The sequence below is a fragment of the Carcharodon carcharias genome, chromosome 12, assembly GCF_017639515.1.
Source record: "Carcharodon carcharias isolate sCarCar2 chromosome 12, sCarCar2.pri, whole genome shotgun sequence".
Taxonomy (NCBI): domain Eukaryota; kingdom Metazoa; phylum Chordata; class Chondrichthyes; order Lamniformes; family Lamnidae; genus Carcharodon; species Carcharodon carcharias.
In genome coordinates, this window is record NC_054478.1 from 142486511 (window position 1) to 142514053 (window position 27543).

The 27543-nt window shown below is 47.2% G+C and overlaps 1 protein-coding gene across 2 annotated transcripts in view; it reads right to left on the minus strand.

The window, feature by feature from the left end:
• The window catches only part of cdk15 (cyclin-dependent kinase 15), a 75687-nt gene extending 49055 nt beyond the window's left edge, over positions 1–26632 (minus strand). Inside the window, exons 1-5 of one of the 2 annotated variants that reach the window (XM_041201079.1) lie at positions 26355–26632; positions 19378–19409; positions 16212–16361; positions 15512–15606; positions 13455–13534 (exon numbers count right to left, since the gene is read on the minus strand). In XM_041201079.1, coding sequence (XP_041057013.1) covers positions 13455–13534; positions 15512–15606; positions 16212–16361; positions 19378–19409; positions 26355–26400 — 403 coding nt within the window. In that variant the 5' untranslated portion in view covers positions 26401–26632. The remainder of the gene's footprint in view (positions 1–13454; positions 13535–15511; positions 15607–16211; positions 16362–19377; positions 19410–26354) is intronic. The other variant, XM_041201078.1, reaches the window with a different exon arrangement.
• Between the last annotated feature and the right edge of the window lie 911 nt (positions 26633–27543).

A 27543-nucleotide genomic window follows, 5' to 3' on the forward strand; every position in this document is an offset into this window, starting at 1 on the left:
CTCAGTACCATCCCTCACTGTGGCGAATTACGGTATATATGACTCACACTCACTCTGTATCAGCCCTCATGGCAGTGAATTATGTTACATATAACTCTCCCTCACTATGTACCATCCCAAAGGGCAGCGAAATACGGTGTATATAAGTCACCCTCACTCTGTTTACATCCAATATGGCAGTGAATTACAGTATATATAACTCACGCTCACTCTGTACCATACCTCACTGCAGTGAATTACGGTATATATAACTCATACTCACTCTGTACTATCCCTCACTGCAGTGAATTACAGTATATATAAGAAAGCCTCATTCTGCGCCATCCCTCACTGCAGTGAATTATGTTATATATCATTCACACTCACTCTGTACCATCCCTCCCAGGAGTGAATTACAGTATATATAACTCATCCTCACTCTGTACCATCCCTCACAGCAGTGAAATACAGTATGTATATCTCAACCTCATTCTGTACCATCCCTCACGGCAGTGAATCAAGGTATATATAACTCGCCCTCACTCTGCATCATCCTTCACTGCAGTGAATTACGTTTTATATAATTCACCCTCACTCCGTACCATGCCTCACGGCAGTGAGTTACAGTAAATATAACACACCCTCACTCTGTACCATCCCATACGGCAGTGAATTACGGTATATATGATACACTCACTCTGGACCATCACTCGCAGCTGTGAATTACGGCATATATAACTCACCACCGCTCTGTACCATCCCTCACGGCAGTAAATTACAATAAATATAACTCACCCTCACCGTCTACCATCCCATACGGCAGTGAATTACGGTAAATATAACTCACCCTCACTCAGTAGCATACCTCACTGCAGAGAATTACGGTATATATAACTCACCCTCACTCAGTACCATACCTCACTGCAGTGAATTACAGTAAATATAACTCACCCTCACTCATTACTATCCCTCACTGCAGTGAATTACGGAATACATAACTCACCCGCACTGTGTACCATCCCATACGGCAGTGCATTACAGGAGATATATCTCACCCTCACTCAGTACCATACCTCACTGCAGTGAATTATGGTAATTATAACTCATTCTCACTCTGTACCATCCCTCACAGCAGTGAATTATGGTACATATAACTCACACTCACTCTGTACCATCCCATGCGGCAGTGCGTTACGGGAGATATAACTAACCCTCACTCAGTACCATCCCTCAGTGCAGTGAATTACGGTGTATATATCTCACCCTCACTCAGTACCATCTCTCACTACAGAGAATTACAGAGTATATATAACTTATCCTCACTCTGTACCATCTCTCACGGCAGTGAATTACGGTATATATAACACACCCTCACATTGTACCATACCTCACTGCATTGAAATATGGTATATATAACTCACCGTCTCTCAGTACCATCCCTCACTGTACTGAATTACGGTACATATAACTCACCCTCACTCTGTACCATCCCTCACAGCAGTGAATTACGGTAAATATAACTCACACGCACTCGGTACCATCCCTCACGGCAGTGACTTATGGTAAATATAACTCACACTCACTGTGTACCATCCCATACGGCAGTGAATTACGGGAGATATAACTCACCCTCACTCAGTACCATCCCTCATAGCAGCGAAATACGGTGTATATATCTCAACCTCATTCTGTTACCATCCCTCACGGCCGTGAATTATGTTATATATAATTCACCCTCACTCCGTACCATGCCTCACGGCAGTAAATTACGGTAACTATAACACACCCTCACTCTGTACCATCCCTCACGGCAGTGAATTATGGTATATATAACTCACCATCACTCAGGACAATCCCTCCCGCAGTGAATTACGGTATATATAACACACCCTCACACTGTACCATACCTCACTGCATTGAAACACGGTATAAGTAACTCACCATCTCTCAGTACCATCCCTCACTGTACTGAATTACGGTATAAATAACAGACCCTCACTCTGGACCATCCCTCGCAGCTGTGAATTATGATATATATAACACACCTTCGCTCTGTACCATCCCTCACTGCAATGAAATACAGTATATATAACTCACACTCACTCTGTACCATTCCTCACTGCTGTGAATAATGGTATATATAACTCACCCTCACTCTGTACCATCCCTCACGGCAATGAATTATGGTACATTTAACACATCCTCACTCTGCACCATCCGTCACAGCAGACAATTACAGTATATATAACACACCCTCACTCTGAATCTACTCTCACTGCAGTGAATTACGGTATATATAACACACCATCGCTCTGTACCATCCCATACGGCAGTGAATTATGGTAAATATAACACACCCTCACTCTGTCCTATCCAACACTGCAGTGAATTACGGTATACATAACGCAACCTCACACTGTACCATCCCTCATTGCAGGGAGTTACAGTATATATAACTCACCCTCACTCTGTACCATCCCATATGGCAGTGAATTACGGTATATATAACACACCCTCACTCAGTACCATCCTATATGGCAGTGAATTACAATAAATATAACTCGCCCTAACTCTATACCATCCCTCACTGGAGTGAATTGCAGTATATATAATTCACCCTCACTCTGTACCATCCTTCACAGCAGTGAATTACGGTATGTAAAAGTCATCCTCACTCTGTACCATCCACCACGGCAGCCAATTAAGGTATATATAACACACCCTCACTCTGGACCTACCCTCACTGCAGTGAATTATGGTATATATAAACACACCCTCACTCTGGACCTACCCTCACTGCAGTGAATTATGTTAGATATAACTCTCCCTTACTGTGTAACATACCCCACGGCAGTGAATTACAGTACATATGACTCACCCTCACTCTGTACCATCCCTCACAGCAGTGAATTACGTTAGATATAACTCTCCCTCACTGTGTAACATACCCCACGGCAGTGAATTACAGTATATATAACTCACCCTCACTCTGTACCATCCCATAAGGCAGTGAATTATGGTATATATAACTCACCCTCACTCTGTACCATCCTTCACTGCAGTGAATTACGGTACATATATCTCACCCTCACTCAGCACCAACCCAAACCAGCAGTGAATTACAGTAAATATTACTCAACCTCTCTCTGTACCACTCCTCACTGCAGTGAAATATGGTATATGAAACTCACCCTCACTGTGTACCATCCCATATGGCAGTGTATTACATGAGATATAACTCACCCTCACTCAGTACCATGTCTCACTGCAGAGAAATACGGTGTATATATAACTCACCCTCACTCAGCACCAACCCTCCCAGCAGTGAATTACGGTATAAATAACACGGCCTCTGGACCATCCCTCGTGGCAGTAAATTATGGTATATATAACTCACCATCACTCTGTACCATCACTCACTGCAGTGAAATACCGTATATATAACATACCCTCACTCTGTATCATCCCTCAGTGAAATGAAATACAGTATATATAACTCACCCTCACTAATTACCATCCCTCACTGCAGTGAATTACAGTATATATAACTCACCCTCAATCTGTACCATCTCTCATGGCAGCGCATTACGGTAAATATAACTCACCCTCACTCTGTACCATCCCACGCTGCAGTGAATTACGGTGTATACAACTCACCCTCACTCTGTACCATCCCACGCTGCAGTGAATTACGGTATTTACAACTCACCCTCACTCCGTACCATCCCACGCTGCAGTGAATTACGGTATATACAACTCAGCCTCACTCTGTACCATCCCAGATGGCAGTGAATTACGGTATATATAACTTACCCTCTCTCTGTACCATCCCTCATGGCAGTGCATTAGGGGAGATATAACTCACCCTCACTCAGTACCATACCTCAATGCAGTGAATTACGGTACAAATAACACACCCTCACTTTGGAACATCCCTCGCAGCTGTGAATTACTGTATATATAACAGCACCTCACTCTGTACCATCCCTCACTGCAGTGAATTACTGTATATATAACAGAACCTCACTCTGTACCATCCCTCACTGCAGTGAATTACTGTATATATAACAGCACCTCACCCTGTACCATCCCTCACTGCAGTGAATTACTGTATATATAACAGAACCTCACTCTGTACCATCCCTCATTGCAGTGAATTACTGTATATATAACAGCACCTCACTCTGTACCATCCCTCACTGCAGTGAATTACTGTATATATAACAGAACCTCACTCAGTACCATCCCTCACTGCAGTGAATTACTGTATATATAACTCACACTCACCCTGTACAATCCCTTACTGCAGTGAATTACGGTATATATATCTCACCCTCACTGTGTACCATCCCTCACTGCAGTGAATTACGGTACAAATAACACAACCTCACTCTGGAACATGCCTCGCAGCTGTGAATTACTGTATATATAACAGAACCTCACTCTGTACCATCCCTCACTGCAGTGAATTACTGTATATATAACAGAACCTCACTCTGTACCATCCCTCACTGCCGCGAATTACGGTATATGTAACTCACACTCACTCTGTACCAGCCCTCATGGCAGTGAATTATGTTACATGTAACTCTCCCTCACTATGTACCATCCCAAAGGGTGGTGAAATATGGTGTATATAAGTCACCCTCATTTTGTTTACATCCAATATGGCAGTGAATTACAGTATATATAACTCACCCTCACTCTGTACCAACACTCACGGCAGTGAATTATGGTATATATAACTCACCCTCAGTCTATACCATCCCTCACTGCAGTGAATTACAGTGTATATAAGAAAGCCTCACTCTGCACCATCCCTCACTGGAGTGAATTATGTTATATATAATTCACACTCACTCTGTACCATCCCTCCCAGGAATGAATTACAGTATATATAACTCACCCTCACTCTGTACCATCCCTCACTGCAGTGAATTCCGGTATATATATCTCACCCTCATTCTGTACCATCTCTCACAGCAGCGAAATACGGTATATAACTCGCCCTCACTCCGTACCATACCTCACGGCAGTGAATTACGGTAACTATAACACACCCTCACTCTGTACCATCCCTTACAGCAGTGAATTACGGTATATATAACTCACACTCACTCTGGACCATCACTCGCAGCTGTGAATTACTATATATATATATATATAAAACTCTCTCTCACTCTGTACCTTCACCCGCAGCAGTGAATTATGGCATATATAGCTCGGCCTCACTCTGTGCCATCCCTCAGGGCAGTAAATTACAATAAAAATAATTCACCCTCACTGTGTACCATCCCATACGGCAGTGCATTACAGGAGATATATCTCACCCTCACTCTGTACCATCCCTCAGTGCAGTGAATTACGGTAAATATAACTCACACTCACTCCGTACCATCCCTCAGTGCAGTGAATTACGGAATACATAATTCACACTCACTCCGTACCATCCCTCAGTGCAGTGAATTACGGAATACATAATTCACACTCACTGTGTACCATCCCATATGCCAGTGCATTACGGTATATATAACTCACCCTCACTCAGTACCATACCTCACTGCAGTGAATTACGGTGTATATATAACTTATCCTCACTCTGTACCATCTCTCACAGCAGTTAATTACGGTATATATAACACACCCTCACACTGTACCATACCTCACTGCATTGAAATATGGTATATATAACTCACCGTCTCTCAGTACCATCCCTCACTGTACTGAATTACGGTATATATAACTCACCTTCACTCTGTACCATCCCTCACTGCAGTAAATTATGGGAGATAAAACTCACCCTCACTCAGTACCATACCTCACTGCAGAGAATTACGGTATATATAAATCATCCTCACTGTACCATCCCTCACTGTACTGAATTACGGTAATTATAACTCATCCTTACTCTGTACCATCCCTCACAGCAGTGAATTACAGTAAATAAACTCACACTCACTCTGTACCATCCCTCAGGGCAGTGAATTACGGTATGTATATCTCAACCACATTCTGTACCTTCCCTCACAGCAGTGAATTACGTTATATATAATTCACACTCAGTCTGTACCATCCTTCACTGCAGTGAATTGCGGTATATATACCTCGCCCTCACTCTGCACCATCCCTCACTGCAGTGAATTACGTTATATATAATTCACACTCACTCTGTACCATCCCTCCCAGGAGTGAATTACGGTACGTAAAAGTCATCCTCACTGTGTACCATCCCTCACAGCAGTGAATTACGGTAGAAATAACTCACCCTCGCTCCGTACCATCCCTCACAGCAGTGAATTACGGTAGATATAACTCTCCCTCACTGTGTAACATACCCCACGGCAGTGAAATACGGAATATGAAACTCACCCTCACTCCCTACCATCCCATACGGCAGTGAATTATGGTATATATAACTCACCCTCACTCTGTACCATCCTTCACTGCAGTGAATTACGGTACATACATCTCACCCTCACTCAGCACCATCCCTCCCAGCAGTGAATTACGGTAAATATAACTCACCCTCACTCTGTACCACTCCTCACTGCAGTGAAATACGGTATATGAAACTCACCCTCACTGTGTACCATCCCATATGGCAGTGTATTACGTGAGATATAACTCACCCTCACTCAGTACCATGCCTCGCTGCAGAGAAATACGGTGTATATATAACTCACCCTCACTCAGCACCATCCCTCCCAGCAGTGAATTACGGTATAAATAACACACCCTCACTATGGACCATCCCTCGCGGCAGTAAATTACGGTATATATAACTCACTCTCACTCTGTACCATCACTCACTGCAGTGAAATACGGTATATAGAACATACTCTCACTCTGTATCATCCATCACAGCAGTGAATTACGGTATATTTAACATACCCACACTCTGTAGCATCCCTCAGTGCAGTGAAATACAGTATATAATACTCAAACTCACTCTGTACCATCCCACGCTGCAGTGATTTACAGTATATACAACTCACCCTCACTCTGTACCATCCCACGCTGCAGTGAATTACGGTATATACAACTCACCCTCACTCTGTACCATCCCACGCTGCAGTGAATTACGGTATATACAACTCAGCCTCACTCTGTACCATCTCGGATAGCAGTGAATTACGGTATATATAACTCACCCTCTCTCTGTACCATCCCTCATGGCAGTGCATTAGGGGAGATATAACTCACCCTCACTCTGTACCACCCTTCACTGCAGTGAATTACGGTACAAATAACACACCCTCACTCTGCACTATCCCTCGCAGCTGTGAATTACGGTTAATATAATTCACCCTCACTCTGTACCACCCCTCACTGCAGTGAAATACGGTATATGAAACTCACCCTCACTGTGTACCATCCCATATGGCAGTGTATTATGTGAGATATAACTTACCCTCACTCATTACTATCCATCACTGCAGTGAATTACAGTACATATATATATATCGTCAATCTGTACGATAACTCACTGCAGTGAATTACGGTTTATATAACTCTCCCTCGCTCTGTAGCATCCCATACGGCAGTGAACTATGGAATATATAACACACCTTCACCCTGTACCATCCCTCACTGCAGTGAATTACATTATGTAAAAATCATCCTCACTCTGTACCATCCCTCACTGCAGTGAATTACGGTATGTAAAAGTCATCTTCACTCTGTACCATCCCTCACAGCAGTGAAATAAGGTATATATAACACACCCTCACTTTGTAACATCACTCACAGCAACCACTTACGGTATATACAACACACCCTCACTCTATACCATCCCGCACGGCAGATAATTATGGTATATATAACTAACGCTTACTCTGTACCGTCTCTCACTGCAGTTAATTCCGGTGTATATAACTCACCCTCACTCTGTACCATCAGTCCTGGAATTGAATTACGGTATATATAACACACCCTCACTCTGGACCATGCTTCACAGCAGTGAATTATGATATATATATCCCAATCTCACTCTTTACCAGCCCTCACAGCAGCAAAACACGGTATGTATATCTCAACCTCATTCTGTACCATCCCTCACGGCAGTGAATCACGGTATATATAACACGCCCTCACTCTGCACCATCCTTCACTGCAGTGAATTACGTTTTATATAATTCACACTCACTCTGTACCAGCCCTCCCAGGAGTGAATTACAGTATATATAACTCACCCTCACTCTGAACCATCCCTCACTGCAGTGAATTACGGTATATATATCTCACCCTCATTCTGTACCATCCCTCAAAGCAGCGAAATACGGTATGTATATCTCAACCGCATTCTGTACCATCCCTCACGGCAGTGAATCACGGTATATATAACTCACCCTCACTCTGCACCATCCTTCACCGCAGTAAATTACGTTATATATAATTCACCCTCACTCCGTACCATGCCTCACAGCAGTGAATAACGGTAAGTATAACACACCCTCACTCTGTACCATCCCATACGGAAGTGAATTACGGTATATATAACTCAGCATCACTCTGGACAACCCCTCGCAGCTGTGAATTACTGTATATATAACTCACTCTCACTCTGTACCATTCCTAACGGCAGTGAATTATGGTACATATAACTCACGCTCACTCTGGACCATCCCTCGCAGCATTGAATTACGATATAAATGACACACCCTCACACTGTACCATACCTCACTGCATTGAAATACGGTATATGTAACTCCCCATCTCTCAGTACCATCCCTCACTGAATGAATTACGGTATAAATAACAGACCCTCACACTGGACCATCCCTCGCAGCAGTGAATTATGGTATATATAACACACCCTCACTCTGTACCATCCTTCACTGCAATGAAATACAGTATATATAACTCACCCTCACTCTGTACCATCCCTCACTGCTGTGAATTACGGTATACATAACACACCATCACTCTTTACCACCCCTCGCAGCAGTGAATTTCAGAATATATAACACAACCTCACTCTGTACTATCCTTCACTGCAGTGAAATACAGTATATATAACTCACCCTCACTCATTACTATCCATCACTGCAGTCAATTACAGTACAAATAACAAAACCTCACTCTGTACCACCCCTCGCGGCAGTGAATTACAGAATATGTAACTCACCCTCAATCTGTACCATCCCTCACTGCAGTGAATTACAGTATAAATAACAGACCCTCACTCTGGACCATCCCTCGCAGCTGTGAATTATGATATATATAACACACCCTCACTCTGTACCATCCTTCACTGCAGTGAAATAAGGTATATATAACACACCCTCACTCTGTACCATCCCGCACAGCAGAGAATTATGGTATATATAACTAACCCTCATTCTGTACCGTCTCTCACTGCAGTTAATTCCGGTGTATATAACTCACCCTCAATCTGTACCATCCTTAACAACAGTGAATTATGTTAGATATAACTCTCCCTCACTGTGTAACATCCCCCACGGCAGTGAATTACAGTACATATAACTCACCCTCACTCTGTACCATCCCTCACAGCAGCGAATTACGGTATATATATAGCACAGCAGCAAATTACGGTATATATATAGCACACCCTCACACTGTACCATACCTCAATGCATTGAAATATGGTATATATAACTCACCGTCACTCAGTACCATCCCTCACTATACTTAATTACAGTATATATAACTCACCCTCACTCTGTACCATCCCTCACAGCAGTAAAATACGGTAAATATGACTCACACTCACTCTGTACCATCCCTCACGGCAGTGAATTACGGAATACATAACTCACCCTCACTCTGTACCATCCCATACGGCAGTGCATTAAGGGAGATATAACTCACCCTCAGTACCATACCTCACTGCAGAGAATTACGGAGTATATATAATTCATCCTCACTCTGTACCATCCCTCACGGTAGTGAATTACGGAATATATAACACACCCTCACTCTGTACCATCCCTCACGGCAGTGAAATAAGGTATATATAACACACCCTCACCCTGTACCATCCCTCACGGCAGTGAAATAAGGTATATATAACACACCCTCACTGTGTAACATCCCCCACGGCAGTGAATTACAGTACATATAACTCACCCTCGCTCTGAACCACCCCGTAAGGCAGTGCATTACGGGGGATATAACTCACCCTCACTCAGTACCATACCTCACTGCAGAGAATTATGGTGTATATAACACACCCTTACACTGTACCATCCCTCACAGCAGTGAATCACAGTATATATAACTCACCCTCACTCTGTACCACCCCTCACTGCAGTGAATTACGGTATATACAACTCTCCTTCACTTTGTAGCATCCCAAAGCGCAGTGAAATACGGTATATAGAACTCACCCTCACTGTGGCATCCCATACGGCAGTGAATTACGGAATATATAACACACCCTCAACCTGTTCCATCCTTCACTGCAGTGATGTAAAAGTCATCCTCACTCTGTACCATCCCTCACAGCAGTGAAATAAGGTATATATAACACACCCTCACTCTATACCATCCTGGACGGCAGAGTATTACGGTATATATGACTAACCATTACTCTGTACCATCCTTCACAGCAGTGAATTACGGTATATATAACTCACGCTCACTCTTTGGCGTCTCTCACTGCAGTTAATACCGGTGTATATAACTCACTCTCACTCTGTACCATCAGTCCTGGAAGTGAATTACGGTATATATAATACACCCTCACTCTGTACCGTCCCTCACGGTTGTTAATTACGGTATATATATCTCACCCTCACTCTGTCCATCTCTCACTGCAGTGAATTACGGTATATATAACTCACCCTCACTCTGTAATATCCCACACGGCAGTGAATTACGGTAAATATAACTTACCCTCACACTGCACTATACCTCACGGCAGTGAATTACTGTATATATAACCCACCCTCACTCTGTACCATCCAATACGACAGTGAATTACGGTATATATAAAACACCCTCACTTCGTACCATCCCCAACTGGAGTGAATTACAGTATCTATAACTCACCCTCACTCTGCACCATCGCTCACGGCAGTGAATTACGGTATATATAACTCACCCTCACTCTGTACCATCCCTCACTGCAGTGAATTACGGTATATATAACTCACCCTCACTCTGTACCATCCTTCACGGCAGTGAATTACGGTATTTATAATTCACCCTAACTCTGTAACATCTGTCACGGCAGTGAATTACGGTAAATATTACTCACCCTCACTCTGTACTAATCACTCACGGCAGTGAATTGCGGAATATATATCTCACCCTCACTCTGTCCCGTCCCTAACAACAGTGAATTACAGTATATATAACTCACCCTCACTCCGCACCATCCGTCACGGCAGTGAAATACGGAACATATATCTCACCCTCACTCTGTACCATCCCTCACTGTAGTAAATTATGGTATATATATTTCACCCTCACTCTGTACCATCCCTCACGGCAGTGAATTACGTTATATATAACTCTCCCTCACTCTATACCATCCCTCACGGCAGTGAATTACGGTATCTATAACTCACCCTCACTCTGTACCATACATCACGGCAGTGAATTACAGTATATATATAAAACTCTCCCTCACTCTATATAATCCCTTCCGGCAGTGAATTACGTTATATATGACTCTCACTCACTCTGTACCATCCCTAACAGCAATGAAATGTGGTATATATACCTCACCCTCACTGTGTACCATCCCCCACAGGAGAGAATTACAGAATCGATATCTCAGCCTCGCTCTACCCATCCCTGACATGAGTGAATTACGGTATGTATAACTGACTCTTACTCTGTACCATCCCTCGCAGCTGTTAATTACAGTATATATAACTCACCCTCACTCTGCACCATCCCTCCACGACAGTGAATTATGGTAAATATAACTCACCCTCAGTCTGTTACATCCCATACAGCAGTCAATAATGGTATATATATCTCACTCTCACTCTGTACCATCCCATACGGCAGTGAATTACGGTATATATAACACACCCTCACTCTGTACCATCCCTCGAGAATTACGGTATATATAACACACCCTCACTCTGTACCATCCCTCACTGCAATGAATTACGGTATATATAACACACCCTCACTCTATACCATCCCATACGGCAGTGAATTACGGTATGTATAACTCACCCTCACTGTGTCCATCCCTGACTGGGGTGAATTACGGTACTTATGACTCATCCTTACTCTGTACCATCCCTCACAGCAGTGAATTACGCTATATATATCTCAACCTGACTCTGTACCATCCCTCACTGCAGTGAATTACGGTATATACATCTCACCCTCAATCCGTAACATCCCTCACGGCAGTGAATTACGGTATATATATCTCTCCCTCACTCTGTACCATCACTAACAGCATTGAATTACAGTATGTATAACTCACCCTCACTCCGCACCATCCCTCACAGCAGTGAATTACGGGAAATATTATTCACCCTCACTGTGTACCATCCCTCACGGCAATGAATTACGCTATATATATCTCAACCTGACTCTGTACCATCCCTCACTGCAGTGAATTACGGTATATACATCTCACCCTCAATCCGTAACATCCCTCACGGCAGTGAATTACGGTATATATATCTCTCTCTCACTCTGTACCATCACTAACAGCATTGAATTACAGTATATATAACTCACCCTCAACCTGTACCATCCCTCAATGCAGTGAATTACGGTATATATATCACCCTCAATCTGTACCATCCCTCAATGCAGTGAATTACGGTATATATAACTCACCCTCACTCTGTACCATCGCATACGGCAGTGAATTATAATATATATAATCCACCCTCAATCTGCACCATCCCTCATGGCAGTGAATTACGGTAAATAGAGCTCACCCTCAGTCTATACCATCCATCATTGCAGTAAATTACGGTAGACATAACTCACCCTCACTTTGCACTATACCTCACAGGAGTGAACTACGGTATTTATAACTCACCCTCACTCTGTACCATCCCATACAGCAGTGAATTACGGTATATATAACTCGCCTACACTCTGTAGCATCCTATACGGCAGTGAATTACGCTATATATATCTCACCCTCACTCTGTACCATCCCTCACTGCAGTGAATTACAGCATATATAACACACCCTCACTCTGTACCATCCCTCACTGCAGTGAAATACTCGATATAGAACTCATCCTCAATCTGTACCATCAATCACAGCAGTGAATTACGGTATATATATCCCACCCTCACTCTGCACTACCCTTCACTGCAGTGAATTACAGTATTTATAACACACCCTCACTCTGTACCATCCCTCACGGCAGTGAATTTCAGTATCTATAAACCTCACCCTCATTCTGTACCATCCCTCACGGCAGTGAATTGCGGTATATATAACACACCTTCACTCTGTACCATCCCTCACCGCAGTGAAATACTCTAAATATAACTCACCCTCACTCTGTACCTACCCTCACGGATTGCTGTGAAGGGGACACCTTCTTCTTCCTGCATCTTAATCACCTTCAAGGCAACGAGATTCCCATTTATCCTGTGCAGAGTGAGAGGAGGGTTAACATCAGTGATATTAATACTCACACTCTAACTGCCTCTGATCCCATCTCTCTGAAATATCTTGGAGCATTTGCCATAGTTTGTGGTGCAGTGTGGAGAAATGGGTCAATGACTTAGGAGCAGTAAGAATTGGGATTTCCAAATAAGATGGTGATGGTTCAGGGAGAAACACTCAGGTCTTCCGATACTTGCTGTGGGGTTTAACAGCTGATGGGATGGCCCAGTATTTAGTTCTGGGCTTTCCATAAGTGTAAGTAATCGGCATCTGTATCGCCTGGCAGAAAGGTCAAATGATGTGGATTGAAGATAATTGGCAGAAATGCAACAGGTTGACCAGTCGAACAGAAGCAACGACCAGCTTTAGCATCATTCAAGATAAAATCAAGGTAAAACCATTCCGAGGTGCTTGGGTTAATCAAGGACCCGCAGCACAGACTTGTTAAAGCCACGTCACATTGGAAATATTTTAGCAGGCTTATTTTGAAGCAGTGTTTCCTGGGAGCTGAAGGGGAATGGAGAGGATGTGAAATGTATAGGTTCTCAGAAAGTATTTGCGAAGGTGGGTCAGAAGAGGCTGGTCGTAAGAATTCAGGTGTTTAGCAGAATTGAAAAACACAGCAACATGGATAGAGAGGTTATTCCTTAGTTCTGATGAAGAGTCATACAGACTCGAAACATTAACTGTGTTCCTCTCCGCAGATGTTGTCAGACCTGCTGAGTTTTTCCAGGTATTTTTATTTTTGTTTTTTTTTTTGGATTTCCAGCATCTGCAGTTTTTTGCTTTTATCTATGGATAGAAAGGTGGCTGACTGACAGGAGGAGTCACACTTAGGGTGAATGGCCTGTTCCTGAGATTGGGCAAGAGTTGAGAATAGGATGCCTGTGGGGTCAGTGCTGGGCACACTCCTCTTCTTAACTATTTCAATGATTTGGGCTTGGGCGCAGGGATAACAACCTAAAACTTAGCCAGCGACACACAGGTCGACGGTTTGGTGTACAGTGAGGAGGAGTGAGAAGGACCTCAGGTTAGTGGAATGGGCAGAGAGGGGGCAACTCCAGTTTAAAGCGGAGAGGTGAGGGGGTAATACATTTCTGGAGGGAACACTGTATGAAGAGACCCTAAAGCATGTGGATAAACAGAGCCTGTGAGATTCAAGTATACACTTCCCTATAGTTTGAGCGGAGAGAGATAAACCCATTAAAAAGGGTCACTTTGATTTGGGGTTCTCTAAGTAGGAGCATTTTAAAGCAGTTTTTGGTGCCCCATTATAGAAAAGACAATAAAACCAGAGAGAACGCACAATGTGGATTCACCAGAATGATGCCAGGGATGGAAGCAGATAGTTATGAGGAGAGACTGGAATTGCTCCTCTAGAATGGATAAAACTATTGTTACAAAGATTTGCTATAGAAAATATTAATTTGTAATGTCAACTGCGGGATACATATATTTTGAGTTTTTTGAAAAGAACATATTGTGTTAACAAAGGACACTGGCCTACAGCCAGCTACTAAGTTGTATATGCGAAGGCCACATGCCACTTTATGGGGGCAGTGTCTAGAGGGCTCTCAGAGGCAATGGTTAAGATAAACCCAAGATTGAAACCAGAGAGAGGCCACATAACACAGCACTTGGGTGTAAAATTTACTGGATTTCAACAAGTAGACAGAGACAGTAGGTGCAACGCTCTTATCCCCTCTCTCTTTCTGAAACCTCTCTCAACAAAGCTGAGCCCTGTTTGTGGCCTGAAAACCCACCAGAAGACCTAATTGCTGCAAACCGAGAAGCCTTAAAGGGGGATTCCAACTCAACACCACTGTCTTCAAGAGAAAAGAGATTCAGCCAACCACAACTGGGGGATCATTTTCCCCCAACAAACCTCAAGGGTTTTCAGTGCTGGGGGAAACCAGCCCTAACTGGGGCACAAGGAGGATAAAAAGCATGACAACTAACCTGCTGATCCCCTTGTAAACTGTGGAGTAGGATCCTTCCCCCAGTTTCTCCAGGTTTAGGTAGGAGGCTGCTGTTCCAAATCGTAGACCACTTCGCTGAAATACAGAAACTAATATTACAATTTCCTTTTGACGAAAGACTTACGTTCCTATAGCGCCTTTCATGACCTCAGGACGACCCAAATCGCTTCGCCGCCAATGAAGTACTTTTGAAGTACAGTCACTGGTGTAAATCACGGCAGCCATTTTGCACACAGCAAGCTCCCACAAACATCAATGAAATAGTGGGCAGGTAACCTGCTTTGGCGACACTAGTGGAGGGGTAAACATTGGCCAGGACACCGGGGAGAACGCCCCTGCTCTTCTGAGAAGGCAGATGGGGTCTCCACTCAATGGATCATCCAAAAGATGGCACCTCCAACTGTGCAGCATTCCCTCAGTACTATAACCTCGACTTTTGTGTTCAAGTCCCTGGAGTGGGGCTCGAATCCAAAACCTTCTGACTCAGAGACGAGAGTGCTACCCATTGAGCCACAGTTGACGCTGCTTAGCCTACAAATAGGTCTAGAGGGGGGCTACGAGTTTGGGGGAAGGGCACATTACAACATCAAAGGCATCATATTTTAAGTGGGCTGGGGGAGGAGGTAAGCTATCGTACAGGGAGGGGCTGTTGTACGCAGATTAGTGTCGATGCAACGTACCCATTGGTGACCCTGGGTGTAGTTCTTGCACCCTATCGGAATGCTGTTGCTGCGGTTCCTGTGCCCGCTGGGTTTTCGAGCCTGCAGTGTGTGGTACAGACGAGGCTCGCAGACAAACGGACTTCTTGGCGACTCGGCAACCTCAGTCAGCTGCAAAAAGGAGAAAACCAGCGTTCGTATCGAGACAGTGCTGGGGTATACACCGAATAACCACCATCGCCGTGACAAAGCTCGGGCACCCCAACGGCTTACTGACCTCCTCCCCGGCCACCTTGCAACCGCACGTGGTCTCCAGTGACACTCACGCTTCTCCTGACCCTACAGCTTGGCTCGGTGGGCATCACCCTCCCCTGGGTCAGAAGGTCATGGTTCAAGCCTCAGTCGAGGGGCTTCAGGGCATCATCCAGGAGGCCAGGGCTACCCCAGGTCCCATAGAATGGGAGGGGCCTGTTGGTAAGGGGGTGGGGTTATCTCAGATCCTCTAGTGTGGGCGGGGTCTGTTATCAGGGGAGGGGTTATATGAGCTTCCAAAGTGTGGGAGGTGCCTGTTGTTAGCAGCAGTAAAATGGGAGGGGGTTTGTTGTTAGGGGTGGGGTTACAGGAGGGGCCTGTTGTTTGGTGTGGATTTATGGGTGGGGCCTGTTAAGGGTGGGGTTATCCCAGCTCCCATTGTGTGGGAGGGACCTATTGTTAGCAGCAGTGAAATGGAGGGGGGGGGGTTTGTTGTTAGGGGTGGATTTATGGGTGGGATCTGTTGTTAGGGTTGGGGTTATGGGTGGGGCCTGTTGTTACGGGCGGGGTTATCCAGCTCCCATTCAGTGAGCTGGGCTGTTCCAGTTCCTGGTTGGCCAGAACTAAAAGCAGTAGGGACAACCTGTGCCATCAATAAGCAATTAAATCAGTCCATGTCCAGAAGCCCCAATAGGAACAAAAACAGGAAATGCTGGGAAAACTCAGCAGGTCTAACGACATCTGCGGAGAGAGAAACAGAGTTAATGTTTTGAGTCCATATGACTCTTCGTCAGAGCACACAGGTTTCCAGCATCCGCAGTATTTTGCTTTTAGCCCCAATAGGAACCTGACCCTTTACAACACACAACATCTTGCTGTCCAAGTTCTGCTGGAGAACACCCTCTCCCAGTTTAAAGGGACCTCCTGATGCATTCCTGTGGGAAAATAAATCATAACTCAAAATATACACAGCTCAAAATTTACCAAACCCCAAATCTATTCTTAATACAGTGTTAATTCCCAAGATGGGCATTAGGTGACAGTGGTTTAATCTGAAGATTTAAAACGTAGGCAACAATCCCTAAAATGATTCTGAATTTTGCTTTTAGTTCTCGAGCTCTCTGAGACTGTGGCTCCTCTTTGCAGCTCCCTCTGTGTGTGCAGACTCCCTTCTCGAATGGTTAGAGTTGCTGTCACACAGCCACCTCAGGCTGGCATCGCCACACTCTGTCCAGGCTAAAGGCCCACAACGCACCTTTTGCAATTGGAGGCTCTGAGGGACCTTTTACATAGAATTACACAGAATATACGGCTCAGAAACAGGCCCTAACCTGTACACTCGATCCTCTTCCCCGTCCTCGCTTATCTAACTCAATCAGCGTGTCTCTCTATTTCCTTCTACCTTCACCTTAACGCATCAATAACATTCACCTCAACTACACATTGTCAGTATTTTTCTTCTTCCTTGTTGGGTGAAAGCCCTCCGCTGACAGGCCGGAATTACCTCGAAAGAAGCTTCCCTTCCATTCTGAACATCCCCCAGATTGGACTCAGGTCCTGGACAGCAGCAGATTCTACCCCATGTCCTCCAATTGGGCATTCTGTCTCTCACTGCACAGGCCCTCCTACAGCTAGAATTCAGACCATCGCTGCTCGGTCACAGGGCTGCAGTCTCATGACTCGTTACAGCAAGGCTCTTGTCAGGAGGCAAGCAACTCCAGAACAGAACGAGCTCCAAGCCCAGAATTTACTAGCACTGGGAACCGGTCAGGGAGAGTGAGCAAAGTGGGAGTGTCGGAGAAGGAAATGGGAAATCTTTTGTAAAACTGAAATGCAGACAAGGTAAGAGGAGATTGGCTGTGAATGGGGTAGTTTGGGATGAGGAGAGAGTGAGAGAGCAGCAAAAAGGGAGGGAGAAGGGAAAGGAGCTGGATCAGTGCATGAGTTTGGAACTTGGCTAATAAGCAATTGACAGGCTGGAGTAGGAGCCCAGTGGAGTGGAGCTATTGACTGAGTGGGGTGTAACTAGACCCCAGAGGAGGAGGAGGAGCTATTGACTGAGTGGGGTGGAGCTAGAGCCCTGAGGGGGAGGAGCTATTGACTGAGTGGGGTGGAGCTAGAGCCCTGAGGGGGAGGAGCTATTGACTGAGTGGGGTGGAGCTAGAGCCCTGAGGGGGAGGAGCTATTGACTGAGTGGGGTGGAGCTAGAGTCCAGAGAAGGAGGAGCTATTGACTGAGTGGGGTGGAGCTAGAGCCCAGAGTGGGAGGGGTTATTGGCTGAGTGGGGTGGAGCTAGAGCCCAGAGGGGGAGGGGTTATTGGCTGAGAGGGTGGAGCTAGAGCCCAGAGGGGGAGGGGTTATTGGCTGAGGGGGTGGAGCTAGAGCCCAGGGGTGTGGAGCGATTGACTGAAGGGGAGGAGCTAAAGTTAAGAGAGGGCGAAGCTCAGACCAGCAAAGAGGGGGGCTATTTTCCAATGGGCAGGGGATCTATTGCCCAGGCTAAAGCACAGACAGGGAGAGAAGTGAAACTCAGTAGGAGGGTCTATTTCCCAAAGGGGTGGAGCTGCAACCCAGTGGGGGAGGAGCCACAAGACAATAAGGAGGGGCCACAGCCAAGAAGAGAACTCGAGCCTGAGAGGGTGGGAGCAACTGGAGTAGAAGGTGTGGAGCTAAAGCCCAGTGAGGCTGAGACCTAGAGTTGGGCTCCAGTGGGTGGAAGTGACAGGGTCCAGTGAGAGGCCGGTCCTTCCTCCTCCACCTGAACCTCCCCAACAAGCTCCTGCTCAACACGTGCAACACCCTCAAACACCCAAGCTGCTCCGGACATGGACAATAGAGGCCTGCTTGTCCCAGCGATGACACCTACAACCCAAGAAGAAGCCAGTGGCAGTGAGAGGATCAACCCCCGCTGTCGGTGAGCAGCAGAACCTTTTACCTCTTTATATCCAGGGTGTCGATGTGTCAGACCTGTTAAAAATAAATAACAAACTAAGTATTCCAAAGACATATAGTCCAATGAACAACAAAAAGCAGAAATCAGAAATAAGAGCAGTAAATGCTAGAATTCCGCCACCCGCCCCTCAATGTATGGGGGGGGGGGGGGTCAACAATTGCAACAACAACCTGGATTTATATAGTGCCTTTAACATCATAAAACATCCCAAGCCAATTCACAGGACCATTATGAAGCAAAATTTGACACCAAATCACATAACGAGGATAGCAGGTCAGATGACCTAAAACTAGGACAAAGCAGTGGGTTTTAGTAAGGGGGGAGAGAGGTACAGAGGCAGGGAATGTTTAGGGAGGGAATTCCAGAGCCTGGGGCCCTGGAAACTGACGGCACGGCTGCCAGTGGGGCATGCGCAAGAGGCCAGCATTGAAGGACACAGGGGGTTGCGGAGCTGGAGGAAGCTGCAGAGGTAGAGAGGGGTGAAGCCACAGGGGGATTTGAAAACAAGGACAAGAATTTTCAAATCAACGTGTTGCTTAACCAGGAGCTAGGGTAGCTCAACGAGGCCAGAGGTGATAGGGGAACGGGACTTGGTACGAGTTAGGACATGGGCAGCAGACTTTTGGATAGCTTCGATTTCAAGAAGGCAGCTCACCACTATCTTAGGGGCAATTAGGGATAGGTTACAAACGGTGGCCGAGCCAGTGATGCCCACATTTAGTGAACGAATTAAAAGAAAATTTACAGAGGAGAGAATCTGTGAGTCCAGCCAGGAGTGCGCTGGAATAGTTGAGTCTAGAGCTAACACAGGCACAAATGAGGATTTCAGCAGCAGATTTTTAAAAATTATTCGCTCACGGGATGTGGGCTTCGCTGGCTGGTCCAGCATTTATTGCCCCATCCCTAATTGCCCCTTGAGAAGGTGCTGATGAGCTGCCTTCTTGAACCGCTGCAGTCCCTGTGGTGTAGGTACACCCACTGTGCTGTTAGGGAGGGAGTTCCAGGATTTTAACCAAGCGACAGTGAAGGAACAGTGATATATTTCCAAGTCAGGATGGTGAGTGACTTGGAGGGGAACTTCCAGGTGTCGGTGTTCCCATGTATCTGCTGCCCTTGTCCTTCTAGTTGGTAGCAGTTGTGGGGTTAGAAGGTGCTGTCTAAGGGGCCTTGGTGAATTTCTACAGTGCATCTTGTAGATGGTACATACTGCTGCTACTGTGTGTCGGTGGTGAAGGGAGTGAATGTTTGTGAATGGGGTGCCAGTCAAGTTTCTTTGTCCCGGATGGTGTCAAGCTTCTTCAGTGTTGTGGGAGCTGCACTCATGTAGGCAAATGGAGAGTTATCCATCACACTCCTGACTTGTGCCTTGTAGATGTTGGGCATTTCCCTGAGGAACTCCTGCAGTGATGTCCTGGGACTGAGATGATTGACCTCCAACAACCACAACCATCTTCCTTTGTGCTAGGTATGACACCAACCAGTGGAGAGTTTTCCCCCTGATTCCCATTGACTCCAGTTTTACTAGGGCTCCTTGATGCCACACTTGGTCAAATGCTGCCTTGATATCAAGGGCAGTCACTCTCACCTCACATGGGCTGAGATGGGGCAAAGTCAGGAAATGTTACAGGGTAGAAATAGGCAGCCTTAGTGGTGATACGGCTATGAGATCAGAAGATTATCCTTGGGGTCAAAAATAACCAAGGTTGCAAATAGATTGACTTAGTTGCAGAGTGTAGGCAGGGAGAGGTATGGAGTCAGTAGCTAGGGAATGAAGTTTGGAATGGGGATGACAAACATTGGCTTCAGTCTTCCCGATGTTAAATTGGAGGAAATTTCTGCTCATCCAGTACTGGATGTCAGAAACACAGTGTGATAATTTAGCAAATGTGGATGAGTCATGAGAGGTGGTGGTGAGGCAGAGCTGGGTGTTGTCAGCGTACATGTGAAAAATAGCACAAGACTGTAATTAGTACATTAACTCTCTCAGAGAAGCCTAGGGAAGGCAGGATTATTTTATGAGGAGAGATTGAGGAAGTTGGGTCTGTATTCTCTAGGGTTTCAAAGAATGAAGGCGATCTCATTCAAACTTACAAAATTCTTACAAGGCTCAACAGAGTAGATGAGTGAAGTATGTTTCCCTTGGTTGCGTGGAGACTAGAACCAGGGGACACAGTGTCAGAATAAGGGGCAAGCCATTTAGGATTGAGGTGAGGAGGAATTTCTTCACTCAGCGGGTGGTGAATCTTTGGAATTCTCTACCCAGAGGAAGTTCAATCACTGAATGAGTCACCCAGAGGAAGCAAAATCATTGAATGTGTCAGTCTGCAAAGGGATGTAGACAGGTTAAGTGAGTGGGCCCAAAATTTGACAGATGGAGTATAACGCGGGAAAATGTGACCTTGCCCACTTTGGCAGGAAGACTAGAAAAACAGGATATTATTTAAATAGGGAGAGATTGCAGAACTCTGAGATACAGAGGGACCTGGGTGTCCTGGTACACGAATGGCAAAAAGTTAGTATGCAGGTGCAGCAAATGATTAGCAAGGCAAATGGGACGTTAGTGTTTATTCCAAGAGGAATGGAATATAAAAGTAGGGAGGTTTTACCGCAGCTGTACGGGGCTTTAGTGAGACCACATCTGGAGTACAGGGTACAGTTTTGGTCTCCTTATTTGAAAAAAGATTTAACTGCTTTAGAAGAAGTTCAGATAAGGCTCACTCAACTCTGTCCTGGGATGAAGGGCTTATGAGGAAAGGCTGGGCCTATACCCATTGGAGTTTAGAAGAATGAGAGGTGATCTTATTGAAACATATAAGATCTTGAGGGGACTTGACAGGGCGAATACTCAGAGGATGTTTCCTCTTGTGGGGAAGACCAAAACTAAGGGGGCACATCTTAAGGATAAGAGGTCACCCTTTTAAAGCAGGGATGAGGAGAAATTTCTTTCCTCAGAGGGTCGTTAATCTGCGGAATTCTCTTCTCCAGAAAGCAGTGGAGGCTGGGATCCTTAAATGTATTCGAGGCTGAGTTAGACAGATTTTTGATAGACAAGGGAGTCAGGAGTTATAGGGGAGCAGACGGGAAAGTGGAGTTGAGGCCACAACCAGATCAGCCATGATCTTACTGAATGGAGGAGAAGGTATGGCGGAGCCAAATGGCCCTCTCCTGCTCCTATTTCCTATCTTCCTAACGCCCGGTGAATTACTTCATCAGCCTCAGTGAAGCAATTCTCCCGGATATTTGCATTGTAATTTTCTTTCAGGCTTGTCGTGTTTCTCCTGACTGGGAACACGCCCTTGGGTGTAATTTACCGGAACGTTCTGGGTTCCCGTCCCCGACCGGTTGAGAAACCGATCTCTCTCGGAGGGGCTCGATCTCCGCCTTTGCCTCCTCAGCTTCTGCAAGCTTCACTCCGCCAATCCCCCACCCCCCCCCCCCCAACCAAGGGATCAGCATTCGTGGCTTTGCTCTCCCACCGATCTCTGTAAGGGCTCCAAGTGGAGCAGGAGCTAACAGTCCGTGGGAGGAGGAACGCCTTTGCATCGTTCCCGGGCTCCTGTGACTGCTGTGGTCAAACCCTTGGCTTCTGAGCCAAGCCACGGTGTCGCAAGGGGATGCCCGCAGGCCGCTCTTCAATTGACAGGCTTGCTTTCTCGGCATTTACCCCCACGACCACAAGTGAAGCCTTCCCATTTCCTCTGACGGAGCCTGAAGAATGGCCAATCGAAGCCTGGAGCGAGTGCACATCCATCCTGCAAAGAGGAGCCTTTGCTATGGCGACCCTTTGATGGTTGCCACGGCAACATCCCTCGCTTTGCAGCAGGATGTTTTCATTCCAGACCCCACCCCTCCCCCTCACCCGCCCACCCGCCCCTTGCCCCCCCCACCGCCCCCCCCCTCCCTCCCGTGTTAATCAACGGCCTTCCCACCCAGGGGTGGATTCGCCTGCTTCCCCCCCACCCCCCCTCCCGTGTTAACCAACGGCCTTCCCACCCAGGGGTGGATTCGCCTGCTTCCCCCCACCCCCCGGGCCCTTCATCACCCCTCCCCACCGCCACCTCCACCACTCTCCCACCCAAGCCCCCCACCCACCCCCGACCCTCAGGAGATCCGGACAGCGCCCCAGCGACACGCTACTGCATTCGATACTGGAAGGGTGCTCCCCCCACACCCCCCCACCCCCCCCAACCCCCCACCTCCGTCGTGGGGGAAGCTAGAATGAGATAAGGGGGTCTCTCTCTCCCATTCAAGGCGGAGATGTGGAGGAATTTCTTCTCTCAGAGGCTCCCCGGAGCACCAGGGAGGCTGGGTCATTGAATCTAACCAGGGCTGAGTTGGACAGATTTTTGAGCAACAGGAGAGTCGAGGGTTATATGGGGTGGGGACAGGCGGGAAATTGGAGTTAAGGCGACAGTCAGATCAACCGTGGTCTTATAGAATGGGGGAACCAGACACGAGGGGCCGAATGGCCCACTCCTGCTCCTATTTCTAATAATTTGGCCAAGTGGCCAAAAGCCCCCTTAAAAAGGCGACAGCCACCCCCTATACCCCCCACCGCCAACCCCCCCACACCCCCGCCCCCAAGGCTGGGCCAAGTCACCCTTGATGGAGCCTGAGGCTGCTCGGAAAAAACACCGGAGGCTGGCTAGGCCTAGTCAAGGCTTTCAGCTCTGAGCTCTGCACCTCAGGTAGGATATACTGGCCTTGGAAGGGGCAATATTCACCAGAATGATCCAGGGGCTAATTCGCGAGGGACAGGTTGCAAAAACTAGGCCTTGATTTACTGCCCGAGCGTACAAGAGTTGGGGGGGGCGGTGGTCTAATTGAGGTGTTCAAGATGATTAAAGGATTTGATGGATGGAAAGAGAGAAACTACTCTGGTTGTGGTTGGGGTGGGAGGAGGGGAGGGGGTGGGACCAAAATAAGGGGGAAGAACCTTAAAATTAGCACTAGGCCATTCAGGGATGACATCAGGAAGTGCTTCTACACACAAAGGGAGGGTGGGAATCTGGAACTCTCTTTTCCCCCCCCCCCCCCAACCCACTAAAAAACAAAAGCTAAGACTGGGATCCCAAAATTTTGGGCAATGGTATTAGAGAGTGCAGAAGCAAGGCTGGTAAATGGAGTTAGGGTACAGAGCAGGCATGATCGAACTGAACCAGGCCCGAGGGGCTGAATGGCCTCCTGCTGCTGTTCCTATGTTGTCCCCCACCTCCCCCCCCAAAGTCCCAAGCCCTGTGCTGGCCAGTTCCCTGCTCAACGCTCCGGCCGGGATTTTCCAGCCCCTCGCGTCAGCGGGATCTTCCAATGCCGATCAATGGCTCGTTGAGTCAGGTCAAAGTAGCTGCTCCCCGGGGGCGGGGGGGGGGACGTTTAAGAGTCAACCACGTGGCTTGTGGGTCTGGAGCCACCATGTAGGCCAGACCGGGTGAGGGCAGCTGATTTCCCTCCCTAAAGGGCATCAAGTTGAGTTTGAATGACGATCCGATTTGAAGATGTTTTCTGATTATTGGTCCAGTAACCAGTACACTGCCATACTCCTGCTGGTAGATTCTGCACAGCAGCACCACCCCCTCCCCCTACCCCCCCCCACCGCACAACCCCAACTGTTCCATGCAGGAATATTCTTCCCCCACCCCCATTCTCCTCTGCTGCTGGGGCATTCTCTCAGTTAAGAGGCCACCAGCAAGAGTGAGCCCGAAAACTCAGTGTCAGCCATTACCCTGATCCTGTCTTCATTACATACACATATATACAGGCATACACACATACACAAACATACACACACACACACACACACACACACACATACATACATACACACAGACACAGGCATGCACATGCACATAGACACAGATGCACATAGACGCAGGCGCACATAAACACACACATACACAAACACGGAGGCACATACATGCATATACACAGATGCATGTAGACATGCACAAACACACTGGTGCACACAAACATACAAACAGGCATATGCAGAGACACACACACAGGCACACATACACACACATGGACAAAGACACACACATGCATGGGCAAACACACACACACGGACACAGACAGACACACACACACAAGGACACAGACACAGGAACATAGGCGCACACACACATGGACACAGACACACACATGGACACAGACACACACATGGACACAGACACAGAGGGACACACACACACACACACACACATGGATGCAGACACACACATGGACACAGACACAGAGGGACACACACACACACACACACACACACATGGATGCAGACACAGAGGGATACAGCCACACACATGGACACAGACACAGAGGGACACACACACACACACACATGGACACACACAGGGACACAGCCACACACATGGACACAGACACAGAGGGACACACACACATACATGGACACACATAGGGACACAGATACACATGGACACAGACACAGGGACACACAGACACACACATGGACACAGACACAGAGGGACACAGACACACACATGGACACAGACACAGAGGGACACACACACACACACACAAACAGAAGACATCCAGGAGATGGGAGATGGAGGATGGAGATCAGGAGCAGGAATGAGATTCACTGGACTGAGCTCTCGGATATCCGAGTCTGGGCTGGCACTCCTGGTCGGAAGTGTCTTGATCTTTGCTGCTATAATAACCCCCCAACACCCGGTCACTTGAGGGGGAAACCCCCTCCTCCCATGGAGGAAAGGAACAGCAAGTCCTTGGCCTCGATGGGTTAACAGTGATCTGCAGCCTGCTACCCAGCGCTGCCAGTGAGATATCTGACAGAGCTGAGACAGCCCGTGTCAGGTCGCAAGAAGCAAACCCTGGCTTTAGCTGCATCTGGCCGGGCTTTGCCAGGGGTGGGGGGGCGGGGGGGTGGTGAGGGAGATTCGGGTCGCTCTCTCTCTCTCTCTGCAGAATCGGCGTTCATACCTCACCTAACCGGCTCAGAGTCTCTGCTGCAGCCTGTCTGAGGGTCTTCATTCCGCAGTCGCTGCTTGGACGGAGGAGTCACTCGTTCCAAACCCGGCGAGCATCCCAGTCGCGCAGCAGCCCAGGGACGGCAGCGTCTAAGCCGGCTCCTCTCTCTCCCTGTGTCAGTGCGAACAGCCGGCCTGCCGGCCCGATCTCTCCCTCTGATTGCAATAACTACCCAGCCACATGACTGGATCCAGCCCTCCACAGGCTCAGCTCAGCACCAAAAACACGAAGGGAAAGTGGTCCCAGCACACACCCACTGATCCCAGCACACACCCACTGATCCCAGCACACACCCACTGATCCCAACACACTGATCCCAGCACACTCCCGCTGATCCCAGCACACACCCACTGATCCCAGCACACACCCACTGATCCCAGCACACTGACCCCAGCACACACCCACTGATCCCAGCACACACCAACTGATCCCAGCACACACCCACTGATCCCAACACCCACTGATCCCAGCACACACCCACTGATCCCAGCACACACCCACTGATCGCAGCACACTGATCCCAGCACACTCCCGCTGATCCCAGCACACTCCCGCTGATCCCAGCACACACCCACTGATCCCAGCACACTCCCACTGATCCCAGCACACACCCACTGATCCCAGCACACACCCACTGATCCCAGCACACTGACCCCAGCACACACCCACTGATCCCAGCACACACCAACTGATCCCAGCACACACCCACTGATCCCAACACCCACTGATCCCAGCACACACCCACTGATCCCAGCACACACCCACTGATTCCAGCACATACCCATTGATCCCTGCACACACCCACTAATTCCAGTACACAACCATTCATCCCAAAATGCATTAATGAAAACACACAGACACCGATCACAGCACACCCACTAATCCCAACACACACCCACTGTTCCCAGCACACACCCACTGTTCCCAGCGCACACCCACTGTTCCCAGCGCACACCCACTGATCCCAGCACACCCACTGATCCCAGCACACCCACTGATCCCAACAACCACTAATCCCAGCACACGCCCACTAATCCCAGCACACGCCCACTAATCCCAGCACACGCCCAATAATCCCAGCACACACCCACTGATCCGAGCACACTCCCTCTGTTCCCAACACACACTAATCCCAGCACACGCCCA